Genomic DNA, 24,936 nt, shown 5'->3' with positions numbered 1-24,936 from the left:
CATAAGTGCTTGCCGCTCAGACACTCTTCTAGCTGAAGTGATGGCCAGAAGCAAGGCCGTTTTCCAAGAGAGGAACCTTAACTCTGCTGACGCTGCAAGTTCAAAGGGGGGTAGCATGAGCTTTTCCAGTACAAAGTTAAGGTCCCAAGCAGGGGTGGGTGCTCTCCTTGGTGGCCTTAAGTTGCTTGCCCCTCTCAGGAACTGTTTGATGAGAGGTTGAGAGAAAAGAGGTGGTTCAGTGTTGTAATGAGCGGAGATGGCAGAGGCATGGATCTTAATGGAGGAGAAGGATAGGTCTCTGTGGAGTAGATCTGCTAGGTAATCCAGGATTAGAGGTAAGGAGGGCAGTGATGTGTCCTCTCCTTTAGACTGAATCCAAGAGAAACACCTTTTCCACTTATCAGCATAGGATTTCCTTGTACTGGGTCTTCTGGCTTCAAAAATGACATCCAGCACCTGCTTGCTCAGGCTGGTCACTGGAGGAGAATTCAAGGAATAAGCCAGGCTGCAAGATTCAGGGTTTGCAGTTGTGGATGCAAGATCTACGCCCCCCCGCTGAGTGAGGAGGGTTGGGATCTGGGGTAGGTGCCAGGATGGCACCGGTGACGGGCTGCGCAGTAGTGGGTACCAGTGCTGGCGTGGCCAGTCTGGGGTAATCAGGACTGTCCTTGGTCTGTCCTGTCTTATATCTTGACTAATATTCTTGAGAGAAGAGGCAGAGATAGAGATGTTTTCCCACTGGAAGGATGGGGCATCCACTTTCCAGGCCCTGCTGTGAGGTGTCCTGGTGCAGAATTTGCTGAGCTGGTGATTGGAGGGGGAGGCAAAGAGGTCCACCTCTAGGGTCCCCATGTCTGGATTTGAAAGCTGAAGGTGCTGGGTTCTAATTGCCACTCATGTGGGTATAGGAGATTTCTGCTTAAGCTGTCTGCCAGAGAGTTTTGTTTGCCTGGCAGGAATTGAGCTTGCAGATAAACATGCATGTCCAGGGCCGTGTTCCACAGGGCCATGGCTAGCCTGCAGAGTGGGTTCCCCCGCTTGTTGATTTACCACATAACTGTGGTGTTGTCTGTTTTTATTAGCAGGGGTCCTGGTGAGAGTAGGGATCCAAAAGCTGCTATAGCATGCTTAACAGCTAGCATCTCTTTCTGGTTCATGTGCAGATGAATTTAATTTGGGCTCCAGTGACCATGAATGCACTTGTCATGCAGGTGTGCCCCCCAGGCATAGTCTGATGTATCTGTGGTAAGGGTCTGGACGACATGGGGTTGAGTAAAGGGAAGACCCTTGTTGTGGTTGCATGCTGCTGCCCACCAAAGAAACTGTCTGTAGGCAAGGTATGATAGGTATGATGGTTTCCAGGTCCTGACAATGTTGGCACCAAAGACTTTTTAATTACCATTGAAGTTTCCTCATATGCAGTCTGGCATATGGCATTAGTAGGATGCCAATGGACATGAACCCTAGGCCCTGCAGAATTTTCCTTGTAGATAGCTGGGTTCTGGTGGCCATTTGAGTGAAGTAGTCTGTCAGACAGGGTTGTTTTTCTGGAGTAAGGAATGTCACCTGGGATGCTGTGTCCAAGCTTGCTCCCAGGGATACAATCTTTTGACTGGGGACAAGTTTTGATTTATTTTCATTGATAGTGTAACCCCAGGGAGGTTAGAAGGTTCTTTACAAATGTCAGATGCTGCAACAGCTACTCCTGACTGTCTGTCTGAATCAAGCAGTCATCCAGGTACGGGTACATTTGAATTTTCCTCTGTCTGCAATAGGCAATGGCTGGAGCAAGACATTTTGTGAAAACTCTGGGAGCAGTGGATAAGCCAAAGGGAAGTACAGAGAACTGATAATGCATAGATCCTGCCCTGAAACGTACGTATTTCCTGCATGAATCCCTGATAGGGATATGCAGATAGCTTTCTTTGAGGTCTAGGGTGGCTAACCAGGCATCTTTGGACAGCATAGGAAGAAGCTGCTGAAGGGTGAGCATTTTGAATTTTGGTACCGCCAGGAAGGTGTTTAGAATGGAAAGATCTAGGATTGGGTGCCAAGTGCCCTCTGTTCTCGGTACCAGGAAAAGTCTGGAATAGAACCCTTGACCTATCTATTCTGCAGGAACAGGATGAATTGCCCTTATGGAGAGCAGGGACTGAACTTGGTTTTGTGCCTCTGCCCACTGGTTTGGAGTAAGGTCTGGGAACCCTTCTGGAGTTGGCAGAGAGTGGAAGTAGAATTTGTACCCCTGGGATACAATGTTGAGGACCCATCGGTCTTTGGTGATGGAGGTCCAGTTTTTTGCATGATGGGCAAGTTTCCTCCTAGGGGCACGAGCAGTTGGGCAGAGGAGTGGAGTTGAGAAGTCATTGTGAATTCTTTCTATAAGGGGGTGGATTAGCACTCCCTGTTTTTGAAGTGGACGCACTCCATTGCTTAGAACTCTGCATACCCTGAGACTGTAGTCTGGGGGGGTCTGTTTCCCCTGGGTCTAGTCTGAGATAGCCTTGAAGGGGTTGGAAAGGACCAATGTTTCATGGGGCAATGCCTGCTGAATCTAGGAGGATGCACTTGCAAGAAATCTTTGACTGTCTGCATAGATTTAGCTTTTTCTTCCATCTCTTTTAGAATCTCTTCAGCTTTGGTGCTAAACAGTTTGTCCTTGTTCCAAGGAGTGTCTAGTAATTTTGACTTGACATGGTCTGGCAAGGTCTGCTCCTTAAGCCAAGCATGCCTTCTCGGTACAGAACCAGTGACTGCTGCCCTGCAGGATGCTTCTAGGGCTTCAAAGCCACATTGCAAAGTATGTTTGCTGACTTGGCTTGCTCTTATAATTCTTTATCTTCTGCACAGTCTGTAAAGGTAGATAATTTTTGCTTAATAAGTTACATAATATGTTGCTGGTACTTCGGCACGTGAAACCGACAATTCAATGCCCTAATGGTGAGGGTTGCAGAGGTGTATACTTTTTTACCCCATCTGTCTAAAGCTCTGGAATCCCTGTCCAAAGGGGTGGGATTGTTAGCTGTGGTTGCTTTTATACCTTTAGGCCCCTGGAAGATGACCTCTGGGTCAGCAGTAGGATTTTTGAAAATAAATTTGTGAGAGTCAGGAACTCTGTAGTACCTGTCTGGTTTCCTAGGAGCAGGAGGTAAAGTATCAGGAGTTAGGCTGGATTCCATAAAGACATCATCCTCAACATCCAGAACTGGATGTATTGCTAAAGGTCTATGTTGTGGCAAATCTAAAAATTCTCTGAGTCTCTTTCTGGACTGAGGATAGTCTTGGCATTCCCACTGGAAATGCACTCTTAAAGTATGTAGAGTTTCACCAAAAGAAAAATCCTCTAGAGGTGAAGCAGAGGGAATGGATTCCTCTGCATCTGAATCCTAATAAGCAGATAAAGGTATGTCTTCATATTCAGAAACCTCAGAGTCGTCAGACTCTAGGACTGTTAAAGCTGCAGGGGACAGGTCTCTTTTTCTCTTAGCAGGGGAAGGCTGGCTTCCCCTAACCAGCATAATCAGGTCTTCTGCCATTTTAAGCATTTGATGTTGTGGCAAGGAAGCAGGTGCTTGAGATTGGGTTGTCGGTTTTTTAGGCGTAGCTCGTACTCTTGGCCTTACAAACTCGGTAGTTTTTGACAAAACTGAAGACACGAATGAAGTCATCAGTTTGTGTAGAATATCGGTAGTGCAAACAACTTCCTCGGAAGCCAGTGCCTGCACAACGGCTCTTGACCCATCCAAGGTAGAGACATCCGCAGGTTCCATAGTCAAAGAAGAGTCTCGCGGCATACCGCACTCCAAACGGGTCTCACTAGTGGCCTGCGAATCCATCGAAGCAGGCATCAGGGGCTGCGAAAGCACCTCACTGAGTACCGGTGAACTGATGACTAGCTTAATGGAAGTGTTGTCGAGAGTTTTGGACCTGTGCGGTCTTGTCTCTGTCTATCCTTATGTTTTTTCATAAGATCGGTAGTCGGATGGCTTACTGAAGTCATTTCGGGATACGGAGATCGAAAGCGAAAGTATTTAGTGACAATAAGGGCCCGACGAATAGTTCGGGCGTTGAACAAAGCACAAAACCTACAGCGAGGTACGTCGTGGTCTGGGCCTAAACAGGTGACACAGTAAGAATGGAAATCTCATTGTGGTATTTGCTTTCTACAGGCGAACGATTGTTAACTTTTTCTGACATCGGTTAGAGCAAGAAAAAAGGATCCCAACGGGATACTTAGCTTTAGAAAACTTCAGGATGATTCAATTCGGAAATGAAAATTCAGGTAGCCACCTACCGGCACTCATGTGAACTGCTTCTGCTTCGAGCTCCTTGGCAAGGAAGACTGATGTAATGGCATCGGCTGCCTGTTTTTATACCCCTCACGACCTGACTTAAGTCCTGGAGCGACAGCAACCAACGCAGAAATACTAAGTCTCTGGTATTTGGGCCAACTGAGGGCTACCTGCAGGCAGATAACCCAAGTGTGATGACTGCAACAGTGAAACACGAAGAGCATTTACCAACTTCTTAAATATCATAGCTACATGTTCAGAGATTACAAAGGTAGAGACCATCAGGGTAACCTACACACTTCCCCTACTTAAACTAAATAGCCACAAAAACATTTGAATACATTACTAATCTCAACAGAAAACAGTACACATTTTGACACTAGAATTGCAGTTAGATGACTGCCCTGTCAAAAATAAAACAGAAGAAGCCGAAAAGCAAAATCTCCACACTTTACTGTAGGCAACTGCCTACAACAAAGTGTGGAGATTTTGCTTAACAGCTTCTTCTGTTTTGTTTTCTGCTTTGCACACGTATTGTATTCCCCTGGGAAAAACAATATCTTTATGTGACAGCAGAAATATCTCATCCAATTCATGTGCAACAATGTCAGGCTGACCACGGAGAACATGGATGCCATGAACAGACGCACAACATTATGTAGACCTAGGAGATGGCTCTATTGGGTCCTCAATTCTGCAGTACATGCAGCTTAATTAAAAGGCTGGGCACTTTTTAGCATAATGGTTAAGGTTTTCACCTCAAAGACAAAAAGCACAGGGTTTGATTCTGACATTGGGTTACAGGCTAGTCTTAAATTGCCCTTCAGGGCAGTTAGCGTAGTACTCACATATGAACCTAAAACATAATTCTAAAAGTATAAAGTGGTAATGTCTTGGTCCATGGTAGGGGAAAGGTTTTTATAATTTAGACACCCTGGTTACAAAAGCACTATTCTTTTCCAGCTTGATTGCCATAGTATGTTGTTTGGTAACAGGAAAAAAGGACGTTTTCTCTTAAACCTTCTGCATTACCAATAAAAGGACAGCTCTACTCTGCCCCTTATTACTAAGGAGTGCCACGTTTCCCACAAATTGGCAAGAAGTGTTACAAAAAACAAACAAACAAATAAATAAACACATGGTACCTGAATTAGGCTCCATTTTACAAAAAGCCTTAACTTTGAAATTATTCACTACATATCAAGAAAACAAGTTTTACTAGGAAAACCTGAATGTTCCCAAGCAAAATAAGAGACACATAAAATAAGAGACACATAAAAGGCAAGAATGCAATTATTGTAAGCTCTCATAAAAATGCACCAACAAAAGAAAAAAAAATATATAAAATAACAATATTCTCATGGCTGCAGGAAGTAAACTCTGGCCTGACAATTGATGTATTGGAGGTAAAAAATAAAATAGCACTAGCTGTATACTCAACAAAACTATCACTCGGACAAGGATATCCTGCTGCATGAAAGCAGTGTGACAAGACAACTTCATTTATCTTTTTGCAAGAAGTGTAGGTGGGAAAACAAAACGGAAAACAAAACAATCTTGTAGTGTGTAGCTCGGCCATCCAGGTTGCTCAGTAGATAACACTTCATGGGAACATTCATTGAATATCATCGCAGATGTGTTTTCCACAAGTCAAGAGATACTGGTTCAGAACATGACAGCATTATGTACCTATTAAATCACTGACTTTATCCGTGATTGTTCGTGATGCTCTAATGATCGCATTATCGCTTTCATCATATTTCATCTTCATTTCAAAGAACCCTGTTGAAAGGAAAACAATGAAAATGTATGAGTCTGCAGTTAACAATAAACTCCAGAGTCTATCCTCCTGCTCTGTAACATTGATCCTTTCAGAACTTGACCTTTGCTGTCCACTGGTGCTCTCTATGACTAGAACAGTATCAGCTTAAATAAAATGACAACAAGCTATAATGACTTTTCCTTTTCAGCTAAAAATCTACCACATTTGTACATCAGCATAATGTAAAACAAATATTTCAGTTTACTCACAACAGACATTACAGCTGTTACTAGCATAACTAACAAGTAAAAATAAAGAGGAAAAATCTAAACTGGACAACATCCATTCCTTTGAATACAATTCCACTGGATAGGACAGAAGAGGATGGAAATGTAGGGCTGCTGCATTTTACAGCTGACCTAATAGAGGTTTCATATTATTCAGACTTATGCAGCTTTCTGAAATATAGGTGTAGGCATTTACTGGTCAGAGGGCTCAAGAGTTGGACTTCAATTTCATTCCTGCTTCTGGAACTTAAAGAACATTTGCCAAGAAGCTGCTGACTCTGCAGTAGTTGTTAGCAATGTCCAATACAGACGTAAGTGCCTGGACAGTCAAGTTTACCTAGAAAACTAGCACTAGGACTGTAACCTGTAATTTAGTGATGCATTGCGCAGAGTTAAACTCAGTGCAGGTAGCTTGCATGTCAGATAGCAATAATACCGTTTCCTAGCACTGCTCAACTTTAGTTACTAACCCTAGAGACCACTGTAGGAGAACTCTCTAAAACTCAGTCTTCAGACCCTAACAGCCCACCCTAATACAGGCCCAGACAACACGGATATGCAATTTCCAAATTTCACCATAGCAGCTTGATAGATATGGGCATCCTGAGACAGTGTAGCAAGTGTCTCATATTCACAGACAACCTTTTAATCCTTAATGAAACCAAGAGAGTATATGAGAGACATGCATACAATACTTCCTTGGAAACAAAAATCTCGCATACAAAAAGGCTGTCAAGCACATACAAAGTACATTCACCATACACAAACAGACCATCTTATGCTGAGGCACTAAAAAGTAATCTCTCCAAACTTCAAAGACCTCCTAAGCCTGCAAACAGCAATGACTATACTCCACTATCTCTAAAACATACCCCAAAAGCAACACTAAACACCACACATAAGTCTGCTCCCAATGGACCCCCAAAAACAAAGCCTATAAGGCAAAAAAACAATTTACAAAAGACTCTTGTTACGGGGACTCCACTGCATGACACACAGATGCCCACTCACCAGACGGGACTCCACTGCATGACACAGATGCCCACTCACCAGACTGGACTCCACTGCATGACACACAGATGCCCACTCACCAGACGGGACTCCACTGCATGACACAGATGCCCACTCATCAGACGGGACTCCACTGCATGACACACAGATGCCCACTCATCAGACGGGACTCCACTGCATGACACACAGATGCCCACTCACCAGACGGGACTCCACTGCATGACACACAGATGCCCGCTCACCAGTCGGGACTCCACTGCATGACACACAGATGCCCACTCACCAGACGGGACTCCACTGCATGACACACAAATGCCCACTCACCAGACGGGACTCCACTGCATAACACACAAATGCCCACTCACCAGACGGGACTCCACTGCATGACACACAAATGCCCACTCACCAGACGGGACTCCACAGCATGACACACAGATGCCCACTCACCAGACGGGACTCCACTGCATGACACACAGATGCCCACTCATCAGACAAACAAGGAGAAGATAACGGTTAGTTGCTTACCTGGAGACAGGACGTACTCAAGTCACTGCATTGCAGGTACCAGTATGATTCTATCATAGTTCATAAGGGCATAAATCATAAAACCAGAAGTGTAGCAAAAACTGGTGTAGAGACCAACACTGAAACCAAAAGAACCACCAGTAGGACAAATGGAAACCACACTATTTTATACCAAGTTAAGCGCTTTCATCAATTAAAAATTGACTTCATCCGAACAAGAGGTACAAGCAGCCAAGCTTTTAAATGCACTGAAAGCATAGCCAATAGGTTAAAAACACACCAATCACTATCCTTTCCCTTGAATAAATTAATAATTATTAACTTTATACCCATCAACTCAAAATGGAAACCATATATATTAAATATTTTGTTAAAAATAAAAATTATAAAGATATAAAAATATCAAATTTGCATTATATTTTCCCAGCTTTTTTAATGCTGGTGCAATAGATATAAAATCATTCAAACCAGGGTATATGGTAGCAGTCAACACAGCCACATGAGTTCTCTTTTGTTCAAAATATTCTTCCATTCATATGGGCATAAATGACCCGAGTCATGCCTCTCTGGGCTATATGTAGAGAATAATTACGGACTTCCTTGACTTCAATACACCAACCGGGGTGCAATCATACTGGATCTAGTCCTCACAAATATGGGAGAGTGCTGCACACCCACTACTGTAATACATTCCTTGGTAAGGTCAAACCACAAAATGGTCTCATTTGAAGTAAAAATAAAACCTGGACCCCCCCCCCCCCCAGGTAAACCAGGAATATTCAGGAACTATTCTAAGGCTAACCTATTGCTACTAAGTGTGAACCTGGCAAAATTTCAAGCCCCTATAAACCCTGAGAACACTTCTGCCTATGCAGAACTGTTCACAGAAACCCTGTACAAGCATGTTAATAGCTGCATAGAGGCAGCTGTAGTCACTAGGAAGAAGTACAGAACTAACTCAAAAAAAAAACAATCCACACTGGTGGAATTACAAAATCAATCAGATGTATAACAGGAGGAAGAAAATCATGTAAAAAATTAGGAGGTGCAGCACCCAGCAGGATAAAAACACTCTCATTAAACTAAACAAACAACTCGGAGGACAAATGAAGCCTACCAAAGCCAAATTTGAGGTAAATGTGTCCTCCCAGGCCAAGGACAATCAAAAATCATTCTTTAGCTATGACTGCAGCCTTAAAGGCGATACACAATTGTGTGCAGAGCTCATTGCAAATGGAGCCACCTATTCTGAGCCAGAAGATATAGCAAACCTCCTGGCTGATAAATTCAGCTCCAAATTTACTCCTCTCTCTCCCTCAACCTTCCCTCAGGAAATATCATAAAATATAACTCCCCCTACTATCACTAGGGATCAGGTCCTTAATGTTCTCTCTAAGACAAAGAACACTGCATAAATGGACCAAGAAAATATCCCAGGATGCCTTCTAAATAGCATGAAACATGACCTATCAGGGCCTCTGGAATTACTATTTAACTGTAGCCTCCAAACAGGCTTTGTGCCTCATGGATGGAGAATGGCAGCAGTCATCTCTCTGCACAAAGGTGTGCCACCTACAGACCCTGAAACTACAAACCCATAATTCTCACTAGTCTTGTATGTAAAGCCAAGGAAAAAAATTAGCATAGAGATGATCAATAGAGATATAGTAAACCTCCAGACACTGGAATCAACCCAGTTTGGTTTCGTCAAGGGCAGATCAGGCCTACTCAACCTGGTGGACTTCTTTGAGAAGTCACCAAAGCAATGGATGAGGGCAAAATCATTCACACTGCCTACCTTGACCTGGCCAAGGCATTTGACACAATACCCCACGCTGGCATTGTTGACAAACTCAAGAGGTTAGGTACAAACCCGTATGTCTCCCAGTGGATAGCCAACTGGCTCACAGAGAGGACCCAGGAAGTTAGAATTGGGGAGTCCACCTCTACAAAGAGGTCAGTCACAAGTGGAGTCCTCAGGGATCAGTTCTTGGATTGCTCCTTTTTGGCATTTACTTCTCAGAAGTCAAGGCCAATGTCAGTGGTCTCTGGCTGACTAAATTTGCAGATGATTGCAAATTAAGAGCGGTCATTGAATTTCACACCGACACAAATGTTTTCCAGGAGGGGCTGACACAGACAAATAACTGGTGTTAGAGTCATGGACTAAAACTAAATGCCAAGAAATGCATAATACCATCCCCTGGTAACTATCATACTGACAATGCACCCCTTAGAGTTGACCCAGTAGTCAGGGACATGGGAACACAAACAGATAGTAATCTAGCCTTTGATCATCACATGTCTACAGTGGTGAGGAAATCATTCTATGTTGCGCAACTTATAAACACATGTATGGCATTTAAGTCCAAGGAAGTCACTGTTCCACTGTTTTGGCATTCATCAGACCCATCACGGAGTACAATGCCCCCTTTGGTATCTACCTAACCAGACATATCCAACAACTGGAACGTCCACAGAGGTTCCTTGCTAAAATAATATAGGCCGCAAGTAATATGTCCTATGCAGACAACCTGAAGGCCCTATCCCTGTATTCTGTCTCCTACAGGCTTTTGAGGGGAGATCTATGCCTGGCATACAGGGCATTGTCAGACCCCACTCTGATGGACCTCCTGCATATCCACAAAACAAACGGTTCCCTATTATTTAAGCGAACATTCAATGTTTCGAATGCCACTTTGTCGACAGCTAAATGTCAAAAAGGCCAAATCCCAAACAAACTGAACAGCAATTTTTTTCCTAGGGAAGAAAATCACTGGACCTTTTTTGGGACTTTGCCGTTTCCTCCACTATGGTGCGATCTTGGAGTTGGTATATTTAAGTAGAGGAGGTGTGGGGAACACAGCCCCCCCACTTTATTTTGTATTTGGGCTTATTTTTTTTTTTTTTTTTGAGGACCAGCGATTTGTTTCTCTAGGAAAAAAAAAATCATTGTTCCATTTGTTCGGGATTTGGAGTATTCAACATTTCCTACACAGAAATTCCTAGAACTACGCAATACAGTCAAAAAGCTAATAAAACAGGACAAATTCCAATACTACCAGTCTGCCCTAGACTCCTCACAACACAGCCCCAAACAATTCTGGTCCTCCATAAACTCCATCCTTCACCCAGGTAAAGTCAGTACCCCTCCTCCTAACATCCCTCACTCCTCAGAAAATATTGCTACCTCATTCAACACACACTTCACCCAAACCATACTATCACTAGCTAAACAACACAACCCCTCCTCCAACCCACACCTTCAACTAGTAATCTCCCCACTGCCTTCTCTTTTCTCCTGTACCTACCTCCAACATAAAAAAACTCTTAACTAAACTTAAACCCACCAAATTAGCAGCAGACAACCTCCCAAGTGAATACCTACAAATCGCAGCTGATGCTCTGGCCTACCCAGTATCCATCTTGATTAACCAATCTCTGTCAGAAAGTTACGTTCCCACATTGTGGAAAGTCTCACATATAATTCCACTCCACAAAGGCGGACCCTCTGCAGAACTAACCAATTACCCACCCATAGCTATTCTCTCTCCACTCTCCAAAATACTAGAGAGATGCATACACACTCAGGTCTCAGACTACCGCCTTACTAACAACCTCCTTTCCAGTACTCAGCATGGTTTCCGACCAAACCATAGCACCACCACTGCCTTACTCTCCTTTACTAACACTATCCTTCAGCATAAAAACAATGGCCATCTCTCCTCTGCTACTTTCCTAGACCTATCTAAAGCATTTGACATGGTCCCACACAAACAACTTATCTCTGTCCTCAATAACCTATCCTTCTCACAGTCAGTCACCAACTGGTTTCAGAGTTACCTGTCTGACCGCCAACAATCCGTTGTATGGCAGAATGACATATCTCCCCAACTACCTGTCTCCATAGGGGTTCCCCAAGGATCTATCCTTGGACCCCTACTCTTCTCTGTTTACACCAATAATCTAGCCTCTGCCACCAAACATGGCACACTCATCCAATATGCAGATGACTCTACCATCATCTGCTCAGCCCAGTCCCTACCCAAACTGCAAAAGTCACACAGGAAGCCTTTTCCTCTGTTGAAACATGGTTATCCGATGCCCAATTAATACTCAACCCAAACAAAACTAAACTACTCATCTTCCAACCCACCAAACATACTCAAAACAACTCTCACTTTAACATCACAGCAAAAGACAACACCACTATATACCCAACTGAACACACCAAATTGCTAGGAGTGGAAATAGACAATAAACTAAAATTTGACATTCACATATCCATGACCATAAAAAGTCCACAAAAAACTAGGAGCATTATACAGAAATAAACAATTTCTCACCAAAGCAGCATAGATTTCAATAGCAAATTCCCACCTTATCTCCACCCTACTTTATGCCTCTCCAGTATATACCAACCTAAGGCAATGTGATCTAAACAAGCTAGAGACCTGCTATAACAAAATCGCCAAATTCGCCACAGGGGCATCCTACCGTAGTCACCACTGTCTCTCACTTGCTGAACTGGGCTGGCTTGAACTCCCTCACCTCCTTCAGTGGTATTAACTCTCACTCGCCCACAAACTAGTAAACCATCCACTAAATGTCCCATCCCTCCAGAATCTACTCCAACCCTATCGCACCACCAGACCACTAAGATCCAGCAACAAAAATCACTTGCAGATCACTAAAGCCAATAACTCTGCTGGTGAAGCACTATTCTCTTGCGTCATAGCCAAATTATGGAACTCACTCCCACCCACAATTACCTCCATACCATCATGCACCAACTTCAAAACTTTATTAAAAGCGCACCTAAAAACATGCTGGCTATGCCCTTGCAACTCCCACTCTAATATCATCCACCCCATCCAACTACTACCTTTCTTTCCACTCCACTAACTACCTTGATTATAGCAAGCTCAGATGTTCATAAGCCTAGTACTTATTATACAGCAGGAACTTCTCATTGTTACATTTGTTAATGCCTGTTATGTACTTCAGAGATAAAGATTCTAGTTGTCTACTGATGTACTATGTTCTTCATCTGTAAATATGTTGTAAGTAATTTCTATGTTAAATTGCTAATCGCTATGTAATCCAATGTAACTACTGTCTGTTTATTTTACTGTGGAGCTTTTCTCCCCAGGCCTCCGCTGAAAATGGACCCACGTCCAGTCGGACACTCCCGGTCAACAAATTTAAATAAATAAATAAGCTGTCGATTAAGCGACGTTCAAAACATTGAACATTTGCTTATTTAACAGGGAAGCAAATAAACAGTACCAGAGTTACCCGTTTGAAAGACTTAAACCTTGCCTGTAATATAAAGAGGACCTGCTGGAAAGATAGGTATGTATCCCAGAAACTACTCCGTCTATGGAACAGGCTCCCCCATCCATGTGAAGCATAGTTCCTCCCTAATCCAATTCAAGTGCAACTTGGGCAACAGGATGAGTAACCAGAAATTCATCCCTGGTTTGGCACTATGTCTCTGACGCAAACAGGTAACCTACAAATGGTTCATCTCCCAGGTCCAAGGTTTCAGTTATCAAGGGCATCAGAACTTGTCAGAGATTTAGGACACAATAGCCTATGAACACCTATGAACCTAAATGTGTCTCAGCCTGGCATGTGCCTTGTACTAATCAGCATTCTACCTTCATCACGGATGATGCCACAGTATGAACAAAAAAAATGACTGACAATTAGGTTAGTCTCTGGTATCAATCCAGAGAAATTCAATAGCTGTCAGCCTGGGAAGCAGGACTATTCGACCCCAATGCAATTGTATACACTTAAACGTTTAAATTTACATTTATTGTCTATGGGAGTATCTAGTGGACAGTCTGACCCCAGACTATTTGACCGCAATTATATAAAAAAAGTTTTAAAATTTTATAAATGCATTTAATTGCTTAACATATCAATCATGATTTTTTTCACTGGAATTTAATATATTTAACTTTTTTATATGTAAACGTTATTTAACGTTTTACTTAATTTGCAAATACAATTAATTTAATAACAGTTTTTAACTTAACTTTAAAATCAATATTATTTAACATTGTAAACCTTATTTTAAATTAACATTAATAATGTTATTACATGTATTGCAAATGCAAATATTTTAAACAGTTATATATCCTCATGACTTTTTTTTTTTTGAGGCAATCTTTGATATTTTCTCAGTAACTATGTGGTTGCATGAGCAGTATATAACATTTTTCCTTATGTCAAAATATCTGTGGCTTGTTTTTGTCTTCCTTTACCATTTCAGTGGGGTCAAACCGTTCGGGGATGAACGGTCTGGGGTAAAAACGTCCCGTACCCTCAGACTGGAAGGACATGGCCAACAGACCACACTGCTTTGCCAAAGATGGCCTGCAACTGTCCCCCCCTGTGCGTCCAGATTTTGGCTAAAACTTTATCCACCCCATAGAGCCTTTTTTAGGCAATGCCAAAGTGACAAACCTACTGACATAGCAAATAAAACCAAAAGGAACCTAAAGGTGTTACTGTTCAATGCTAGGAGTCTTAACAAGAAACTCCACACCCTACAATCTCTCCTCACTCTGGAGGACAGAGATTTGTGCTGTTAACTTGACATGGTTTAAAACCACAGCAAGTATTCTGGCAGTGCAAGGCTACAGTGCCTTCCACACATTTAGAGCATCAACTGCACAGACGGAATAAAGGTGGAAGAGTCTCGATCAACATTAGCAACAGGTATACCTTGATATTGGTTAAACAAGGATGATACACTGGAGTTTATCTAAGGGGATTTGCATGTGAATGAAGTCCTTTACCATATCTAGTAAGCTACAGGTCACCATCTATGCCACACAGAATCCCACATCTGCTATCTAGACCTACTGGAAGCACTCTCTATCTAACCAAACATTATTCATGGGAGATTTTAACTACCCCTCCATAGACTGGGAAACATACACTGCTTCCAACTTACAGGCATAACATTTCTGGGAATTTATTAGCACAAATGCCCTTGATCAGTTAGTGCACACTTCAACCAGGGGTTCGAACATGCTGGACCTAGTTTGTTTATTTATTTATTTTACATTTGTTTACCAGGAAAGTCTAACTGGACAAATGTCCTTTTTCAGCAGAGGCCTAAGGAGAAAAGCTCCACATTTATAAATAACCATAAAATACATATAGAATGTACAAATACAGATATTGATTCAATCTCAGATACAAGTTTGTTTGTGTCTTTTGGCTATTCCCGGTTAGGGGTCGCCACAGCGGAACTCCAGTCCGCTAATGACTGGTAGTGTATTTTTACGTACGGGGTTACCAGCCCTGACGCACAACCTTCAACGAAGGCACGCCCCATTCACGTATGCTTCCACACAGAAGACGCTCTAGCTGAGAATCGAACGGGACAACGTCTTGCTATGAGGCGACAACGCTACCGCAGCACCACCACCGCAGTACTCAATCTCAGATACAAGTAAAAAATGAAAATACATGTTATATATTTCAATGATACAATCATATAGTCTAGATAGGATACAAAGAAGAGCATATTCAAAAATATGGGACAGTGCTGCCCCACCCCCCTATGTCATGTCCTCATTGGTGAGGTCAGATCACAAAGCTGTCTCATTCAAAATAAAAATCAACTTGGAAAACCCAGCAAAACCTGTTACAGTTAGGAGCTGTTATAAAGTAAACTGCATCCTATTTTGACAGTTGTCAAATTTCAATGTCCAGCCTAACCCAGTGTTCACAACAACCTTTGCAGAATTAATCACAGAAACACTGTACAAATATAAATGGCTGCCAACAGGCTGCTGTACCTTCTAGAAGGCAAGCAAAAAAACACACCCAAAAACAAATCACACTGCTGGAATCCTACTCTTAACAGGGTATATAACAAAAGGAAAAAAGGCCAAAGACAGAAAGGTCAACTCTTAAAATGACCAGAGCTCACTAATTAAACAGGAAACTAAAAGGAGTAATTAAATCCAACAAGGCCAAATACAAGGTCAAGACAGCTTCCCAGGCTAAAGACAACCACAAAGCCTTCCAGAGATATGTCCATAACCTCAAAAGTAACATACAACAGTGTGCAGAACTGCTGTGGTGACAGGCCTGTGCCCACCATCGAAATTCCTGTTGCAGGCAGGGAATGAGAGCAATTACTTTTTCCAGGCGGTGGCAATGTTGAGTCTAAACACTTTTTAGATACCATTGTAGTTTCCTCATATGCAGTCTTGCGTATGGAATTAGTAGAATGCAGGAGGCCATGTAGCCCAGAGCCTGCAGAATTTTTCTTGCAGATAACTGGGTCTTTGTTGCCATGTTTTCGAAGTAAGAAGTCAGTTGCCTCTGTTTGTCTGGCGTGAGATAAGCCATCTGGGCAGTTGTATTTAAGCTTGCACCCAGGAATATTATCTCTTGAGAGGGTACTAGTTTTGATTTATTTTCATTTACTATGTACCCTAGGCAAATTAGTAATCTTTTTACAAACACCAGATGCTGTAGTAGAATATCTTTGGTCTTTGCTTGAATGAGGCAGTCATCCAAGTAGGGATATATTTGAATTCCTCTTTGTCTGCAAAATGCAAATACTGGTGCCAGTCATTTTGTGAAGACCCTGGGCACACAGTAGATAAGCCAAAGGGCAGTGCAGAGAATTGGTAGTGCATTGAGCCAGCTATGAATGTGAGGTATCTTCTGCAAGATTGTCTGATTGGGACATGCAGGTATGCCTCTTTGAGGTCCAAAGTTACAAGTCAAGCCTTCTTGTCCAGCATGGATAGAAGCTGCTGTAGAGTCAACATTTTGAATTTTGGGATGTCCAGAAAAGTATTTAGAATAGACAGGTCCAGAATTGGTCTGCAGGCTTTGTCCTTTCTTGGTACTAAGAAAAGTCTTGAGTAAAATCCTTGTCCCTGCTCTTGTTGTGGCACTGGCTGAATAGCCCCCATGTCCATGAGAGATGAAACTTGTTTTTGTGCCTCTGCCCATTGATTGTATGGCAGGTCTGGCATACCTTTTGCCTTTGGAAGGGTGTGAAAGTGGAACCTGTAGCCCTGAGAGACTATATTTAAGACCCATTTGTCCTAGGTGATCTTGTGCCAGTTTTGTGGAAAAAGTGCTAGCTTTCCCCCTAAGGGTGCTGCCAAAGAATAAGTGCTTGGCATTGGCAGAGGGAAGTCATTGGGATGGTTTTCTATAAGGCTGTGATTTGTCTTCTCTGCTTTTGGAGGTAGAAGCACCCCATTGTTTGGGCCTGTATGAGCCCTGGGGCTGTTGCCTGCCTCTAGGGCGTCTGAATCTGCCTCTTTGTGGTCTGTCTGACACTGGAAAGGACCAATTCTTAGAGGGCCAGTTCCTGCTAAATCTGGGTGGCTGTACCTGTAAGAAATCCTTTACTGTCTGCACAGATTTAGCCTTATCCTCCATTTTCTTCAACACCTCTTCTGCCTTAACACCAAACAAAGTATCATGCTGTAATGGAGCATCCAATAATTTTGCTTTAACATGATCAGGCAGATTCTGTTCCTTTAACCAAGCATGCCTTCTAATAACAGAACCTGTAACAGCGGCCCTGCACAAGGCCTCCAGTGAATCATAGCCACATTGCAAAGTATGTTTTCCCACTTGTTCAGCTGCATGCAATAAATCCTGCAAATCTTTGTTCTCAGAACATTCAGAATTTGTCAACATTTTTTGTTTTAACAAAGACATTAAGTACTGCTGATACTTGAGCATATGAAATTGACAATTTAAAGCCCTTACAGCCAAGGTAGTAGAAGTGTAAACTTTTTTCCCCCCATCTGTCCAAAGCCCTAGAATCTCTATCCGAGGGGACAGGGCTTTCAGCAGAAGCAGCCTTGACCCCTTTGGGACCCTGTGAGATAGTTTCTGGGTCAGCAGCAGAGCAGCAGGGTTTTTGTAAAGAAATTTGTGGGAGTCTGGCACCCTGTAGTATCTGTCCGGCTTAACAGGAGCAGGAGGCAAAGAGTCTGGAGACAGGCCGGACTCTGAAAACACATCATCTACTATGTCTAGAACAGGGGGAATTGCAAGAGGTCTGTGCTGAGGAAGTAAAAGAAAGTCTTTTCTTAGAATCGGAATAATCTTGGCTCTCCCAGTGGAAATGCTCCCTCATGGTATGCAGGGTTTCCCCAAATGAGTAGTCCTCAGGAGGAGAAGCTGAAAGAATAGAATTTTCAGCATCAGAATCCTCATAGGGAGGAATAGAATATCCCTGTTCAGAAGAGGAATCAGAGGAAATGGAAACCTGATCAGAGGAATCATATTCAATGTCTTGCCTAGGCCTCTTATCAGGAGGGGGATGGGAACCCCTGATCAAAGTAATTAGATCTTCGGCCATTTTGAGCATCTGTTTCTTAGGCATAGAAGTCTGACCTGGAGAATGCTGTACTGGTTTCCTTGTCTTTAAAACTGTTTTAGACTTTGTCTTGGATGCTGAAGTAGGCTTTATATAAAAGTTGTGTAGGTCTGAAGACACCCTCAGAAGCCGATGCCTGCTCAGCTGCGCCGGACCCATCTGAGGGATTAATTTCTGAAGGGCCAATACCTTGAGTATCCAGAGGCCTAGCTGTCTCCACGTGGGAGTCGGAGGTGGCCTGTGGCACTGAAGTAGCGGGAGTCAGGGGCTGCGAAAGCGCCTCACTGAGCACCGGCGAACCGGCAACTGGCCTAGAAGAGGCTTTGTCATCGGTTTTGGACCTTGAATGCTTGTCCTTGTCTTTATCCTTGCATTTTTTATGAATTCCGGTCGTCGGTTGCTCCGACGGCATTATATAGTTAAATCTTCTGCCAAAATAATGAAAAGCAAAATCCTACCGATGCTTAATCGTGCGTTGGTTAAATCTAGCACACAACCGACAACTAGCAACGTCATGGTCAGGGCCTAGGCAAGGAATACAGTAACAATGAAAATCCTTATGAGGTATTTGCTTCCCACAAAATACAATTGTTAACTTTTTCTGACATCGGTCTGGAGGAAGAAAAAAGTTTCCCCAATGGGGTACTTAGCTTTATTGAAGACTTCGGATCTGAAATTCAATTTCGAAAATCTCAGGAGTTGGCCGACTGGCACTTGCAAACTGCTTTTGCTTCGGGCACCGCGCGGCAAGAAAGACTGAAGAAAATGGCGTCGGCTACATCTTTTATACCCCTGGCGCACTGACGTCAGGGAAGAGGCGACAGCAACCGACGCCGGACCAGGACTTTGGAATTCAGGCGGACTGCGGGTAGCCTGCCAGCAGGAAAACTCAAGTGTTATGACTGCAACAGTGAAGCATGATGAACATCTGGTAGCAAATGGCACCACCACAGCTATGTCCAAAACCTCAAAGGAAACATACAACAGTGTGTAGAACTGGTAGTAAATGATACCACCACAGCTATGTCCAAAACCTCAAAGGTAACATACAACAGTGTGTAGAAGTGGTAGTAAATGGCACCACCACAGCTATGTTCATAACCTCAAAGGTAACATACAACAGTGTGTAGAACTGGTAGTAAATGGCACCACCACAGCTATGTCCACAACCTCAAAGGTAACATACAACAGTGTGTAGAACTGGTAGTAAATGGCACCACCACAGCTATGTCCACAACCTCAAAGGTAACATACAACAGTGTGTAGAACTGGTAGTAAATGGCACCACCACAGCTATGTCCATAACCTCAAAGGTAACATTCAGCAGTGTGCAGAACTGGTAGTAAATAATACCACCACAGCTATGTCCATAACCTCAAAGGTAACATACAACAGTGTGTAGAACTGGTAGTAAATGGCACCACCACATCTATGTCCAAATCCTCAAAGGTAACATACAGCAGTGTGTAGAACTGGTAGTAAATGGCACCACCACAGCTATGTCTAAAATGTCAAAGGTAACATACAGCAGTGTGTAGAACTGGTAGTAAATGGCACCACCACAGCTATGTCCAAAACCTCAAAGGTAACATACAACAGTGTGTAGAACTGGTAGTAAATGGCACCACCCTCACCTAGCAGAGGGACATAGAAAATCTATCTGCCACCATATTCAGCTCAGACTTCACCCTCCCAACCTTCCTTATGCCATCACTTGTGAAATCCCTACCAGCACCCCCCCCCCAATTATCAGCAGGGAGCAGGTCATAGCGGCACTCACTATGGCTAAAAACACAGCCTCACTGGGGCATGACAGTATCCCAGGTTGCCTCCTAAATAGCCTGAAACATGATCCATCATGACCACTTGAGTCACTTTTCAACTTCAGCCTCAAAACAAGCAATGTACCAAACAAATAAAGGAAGACAATGGTTCTCCTCCTTCACAAGACTGGAGGATCAACCAACCCCAGAAACTACAGACTCATTAGTCTAACAAGTCTACTATGCAAAGCCGTGGAACAAATTTGGAAATGATCAACAAAGACACTGGCAGTCTATAGACACCGGAACCAACCCAGTTTGGTTTTGTCAGAGGATGGTCATGACTACTTAACCTGGTACACTTCTTTGAGAAAGTAACCAAGGCAATGGACAAAATAAAGTGGTAAATACTGCCTACCTAGACCAGGCTAAGGCTTTTGGTACAATACCAGACTCATGTATTGGGGACAAAACTCCACGATCATCTCTACATAACCTTTTATTCTTAGCTGGCTCACACAGATTACCCAAGAAGTCAGGATTGCTGAGACCACCTCCACCAAGAGGCAGGTCACCAGCAGAGTACCACAGGGCTCTGTGGTGGGCCCACCCCTGTTTTGCATTTACTTTTTGGAGGTCAAGGTTAATGTCAAGGGCCTCTGGCTGACCGGATTTGCAGATGACTGCAAACTAGAAGCTATCATGAATTCCCCCATGGCACTAACATCCTGCAAGAGAGTCTAACATAGACAAATGACTGGTGCCAAAGTCACGGATTAAAACTCAATGCAAAGACGTGCATTACGGTGCCTTTTGGGAAAATGTCCATGCAGGAAAATTATTCTACTAAGACTCCCCTAAGAGTTGACCTGGTAGAGATCTGAGAACATATACAAATAGAAATCTGGCCTTTGATCAACTTGTAGCCAAAATAGAGAGAAAATCATTCTGTGTCACCCAACTTATAAGTGAGTATGTATGTATGTATGGATGTATTTATTTATTTATTGACATTTGATTACCAGGATGGCATCAAGGTCCAAGTAAATTTTAGTACCTCTCTACTCATCCCTTATCAGACTCATCATGGAGTACAGTGCCCCCCTCGGCATGTACCTGACTAGGGATATGCAACAGTTTGAATGTCCACAAATGTTTCTCATCAGAAGAATTCAGGGTATTAACTCATTGTCCTATACATATCACCTTACAGCCTTTTGTCGATACACAATCTTCTACATGGTGTTGAGAGGTGATCTGTGTTAGGCGTACAAGGCCATCCTTAGATGCAGCCCTGATGGAGCTTTTACACATCTACAAAATAAGCAGAACCAGAAACCTAGATCCAGGGATCTGAAGAAAATGAAAAAATATATGTCAACTACCTACACAAGTATCTGTCTGAACCTTTTATAAAGACCAGATCAAAGGGTTAAGAAGGTTAAACAGGCAAGCCATTAAGTAAAATCTAAAAGGTCCTTAAGGCATCATCTGTGGCACAATGGTGCAACAGTTAACGTTGTTGCCTCACAGCAAGAGGTTGTCTAGTTCGATTCTTGGCTGGGGTGTCTTCTGTGCAGAGTCTGCATGTCCTCCCTGCGTTCATGTGGGTTTTCTCCTGGAACTCCGGTTTCCCCCTACATTCCAAAGACATGCGTCTGCAGCGTTTCTCCCTGGGCCTCCGCTCTGTCCTAGTTGGACTTTCCCGGTCAACAAATGTTAAATAGATAAATAAATAAATATCCCATGGGTCTCTACTACTGAGGTTTAATATACTACACGGTGAAGACTGGCTTGGCTCTATCTTTTTTGCAGTTTTTACTATTTTTTTATAAAGGCGTACACTCTGACAAGTGTAAATGTCATCCAGTATATGATCAGCTGATATTCCCGCCTTACTTTGCAAACCTTCTCCTCCTTTTGAACTTGCCCCATGGGGCCATCACCCCACATTCTCCTACCTTAACCTTAAACATTTTCCCTGCATGCTATGCCAGCAAAAATGGGGGTACATTTCTTTAAGATTAGCTAAATGTTACTATTGGCTGACAGCATAACTATTTTAATGGGAATTTCTTGATGGTCCAGAAGTCTTTTCTGCTGATTCAAGTTTGCATATTTTGAACTAGTTCTTCATCTGTATCTCTGCTGTCAGTCAGATCTCCAGGAGTTATTGTTTACTTTCTACATTTTAATTGGTTTAATCCTACTGCAAAAGCTCATTTACTTAGGATACTTATGGTGAAGGCTGTTGCAGACTTTCACTGCTGCACACTGTGTGCAAAAGCAACTTGATAGAAAATGAATGCAGGACAAAATTAAGAAGTAATTTAAAATCAGCCAAAGTGCAGTCACAGTAATAACACTGCATTTAAAAACAGCAGTAAACAGCACAGAAACCATGAATCAAACACCAACTAAATTAGCACCATTAAGTGGTTTTGCATTAACTAATCAGTCATGACATGCTGTAGTTAAACTCATTATGCAAAACCACAGTTTAGGCAACAAGAGCAATGTTTAAATGGAGCAGAAAGCCTCATTAGAATGCCTTACATTTCACATTTTTTGTCTACTGAAGGTTGTTGTCCTGAAGACAAAAGTGAAGGGCATGTTGCCACAAAAGCACACTAACAGAGGTCACAGATGAAGGAACTAGGACAACCTGAAGCTATAGCTAAAGCTTTCCCTTTTTACATACATCTTTCAGACAAAGCACAAAGGTCACCTCCATATTACCAGGCATCTTAAATTACACTGTCACTTTTGGTCATTCACATGGCAATATGACAACAAGAAATGTGCTTCTTGCTAAATAAAAACACCATTTAGAAATTCAGTCCTCTTCACATTATCCGCTTACGCATACACCATGACACTGTCCACTGACATGGTCAGCTCTAATACTGCCAACACCTTTTTTTCAGTAACTTAAAAATAGCAAAAACTCTGCTAACAAAGACAGGGGTATACAAAGGACAAACAAAAGTTTCCTGGTACCTTATTCATTAGTTCTAAAATGCTCTGTATTACATGTGTTTTGAAAAGGCCAATATCTTTCCTTTGGATTATTTTTAGGGATGCCACTGGGAGCATATCTCTAAACTGTCCAACTTTTCATATAATAGCCAGATTTTAGCCTCATTTTTTTCCTCCATTCCTCATAAAATTTGTCATTTTCTGGCAAATGATTGAGGATTGAAATCATTAAATAATGACAGATATTTGAGTTTCGGACTTCATATACTTCAGAAAATGCATGCTAAGACAAAACATGTTATTCTAGCAACTTTCCAATTTTATAAGAACAATATTTAATATAGTTCACAGTCATGTACGGTGCAGTAACATCACAGTATCAGGACTGGTTGACAGGTAGGGCTCACAGCCATGTATGGTGCGGTAACATCACAGTATCAGGACTGGTTGACGGGTATGGATCACAGTCCTATACAGTGCAGTAACATCACAATATCAGGACTGCTTGAGAGGTATGGCTCACAGATCACAGTATCAGGACTCAGCCATGTATGGTGCGGTAACATCACAGTATCAGGATTGGTTGACGGGTACGGATCACAGTCATATACAGTGCAGTAACATCACAATATCAGGACTGCTTGACAGGTATGGCTCACAGTCATGTACGGTGCAGTAACATCACAGTATCAGGACTGCTTGAGAGGTATGGCTCACCGTCATGTATGGTGCGGTAACATCACAGTATCAGGACTGCTTGAGAGGTATGGCTCACCGTCATGTATGGTGCGGTAATATCACAGTATCAGGATTGGTTGATCAGGACTGGTTGACAGGTAGGGCTCACAGCCATGTATGGTGCGGTAACATCACAGTATCAGGATTGGTTGACGGGTATGGCTCACAGCCATGTACAGTGCAGTAACATCACAGTATCAGGATTGGTTGACAGGTACGGATCACAGTCATATACAGTGCAGTAACATCACAGTATCAGGACTGGTTGACAGGTATAGCTCACAGTCATGTACAGTGTAGTAACATCACAGTTTCAGAAATGGTTGAGAGGTGTGGTTCACAGCCACGTACGGTGCAATAACTTCACAGTATCAGGAGTTCCTACTCTACATACACTAAAAAATGTAACCAACATGCTTTTATTAACTGACCTACATCCAAGCCCTACTTTACTGGCACCATTCATACAAATGTGAAAAGAAAGCATATTACTTATTCTGCTCTACATAATGCCAGACAAATCCTTCAACAGAAGAGACTTTCTTACCTCCCATTTCCAAACCAGATGAGCCACCCACCTGATCATCTCTCATATGTCACACTATGCCTCCTATATTCTTGACAAAAAATTTAATGCATCAGCTCCAGGCAGCCTTGCTGAAAGGCTGTCCCACGTGTCCTGAGCACTTTAACAATGGACTATATGCAGTTCACTATGTATGTTCCTGACTTTTTCTCTATTAAGTATTCCCATAGACTACAAATAACTGACAAAACAAGTCTGACTACTCTTTTTTCCTACCCCTTCACAATTTATTTTTTGTTTTATTCCTTATCCTCCAAGTTCCATTTTCTCCAATAAAGTAAATTAATTTTGATGTCCTTTTATTTTTTTTAATAGCTTTTTTCTGGTGTTTTTCCAATACATATTTTCCCCCTAAAACTTAACAAATTTGCTCTTAAGCAAAAAAAAAAAAAAATTAAGAGTTAACACTGTTTGCCTGAAGGTCTTTACCAGAGGCCTTCCAAGCTCTACCCTAAACCTGTCTTTTATTAGCAGCACATTTATGTCAAAGAACAGCTGCACAGAGTTTGCTGTACAGCTAAACCACTCCTTTTCAGTCAGTGGGTTTATTTGTTAGCAAGGATAAAGAACGCAAGCTGAAGTCTTACAAGGATAACATTAAAAAGA

The 24,936-nt window shown here is 42.5% G+C and overlaps 1 protein-coding gene across 1 annotated transcript in view; it reads right to left on the bottom strand.

Annotated features, from left to right (window-relative positions):
- Nucleotides 1-24,936, bottom strand: part of TIMM44 (translocase of inner mitochondrial membrane 44) — a 1,268,345-nt gene that overhangs the window by 716,317 nt on the left and 527,092 nt on the right. The window contains exon 8 of the mRNA XM_044090681.1: nucleotides 5,982-6,074. Within this exon, the coding sequence (XP_043946616.1) occupies nucleotides 5,982-6,074 (93 nt within the window). The remainder of the gene's footprint in view (nucleotides 1-5,981; nucleotides 6,075-24,936) is intronic.

This window comes from Protopterus annectens, chromosome 13.part0 (assembly GCF_019279795.1).
Source record: "Protopterus annectens isolate FY-2018-M chromosome 13.part0, PAN1.0, whole genome shotgun sequence".
NCBI lineage: Eukaryota > Metazoa > Chordata > Ceratodontiformes > Protopteridae > Protopterus > Protopterus annectens.
The sequence above is the reverse complement of the archived record's forward strand: the minus strand, read 5'-3'. Positions and strand labels throughout refer to the sequence as shown.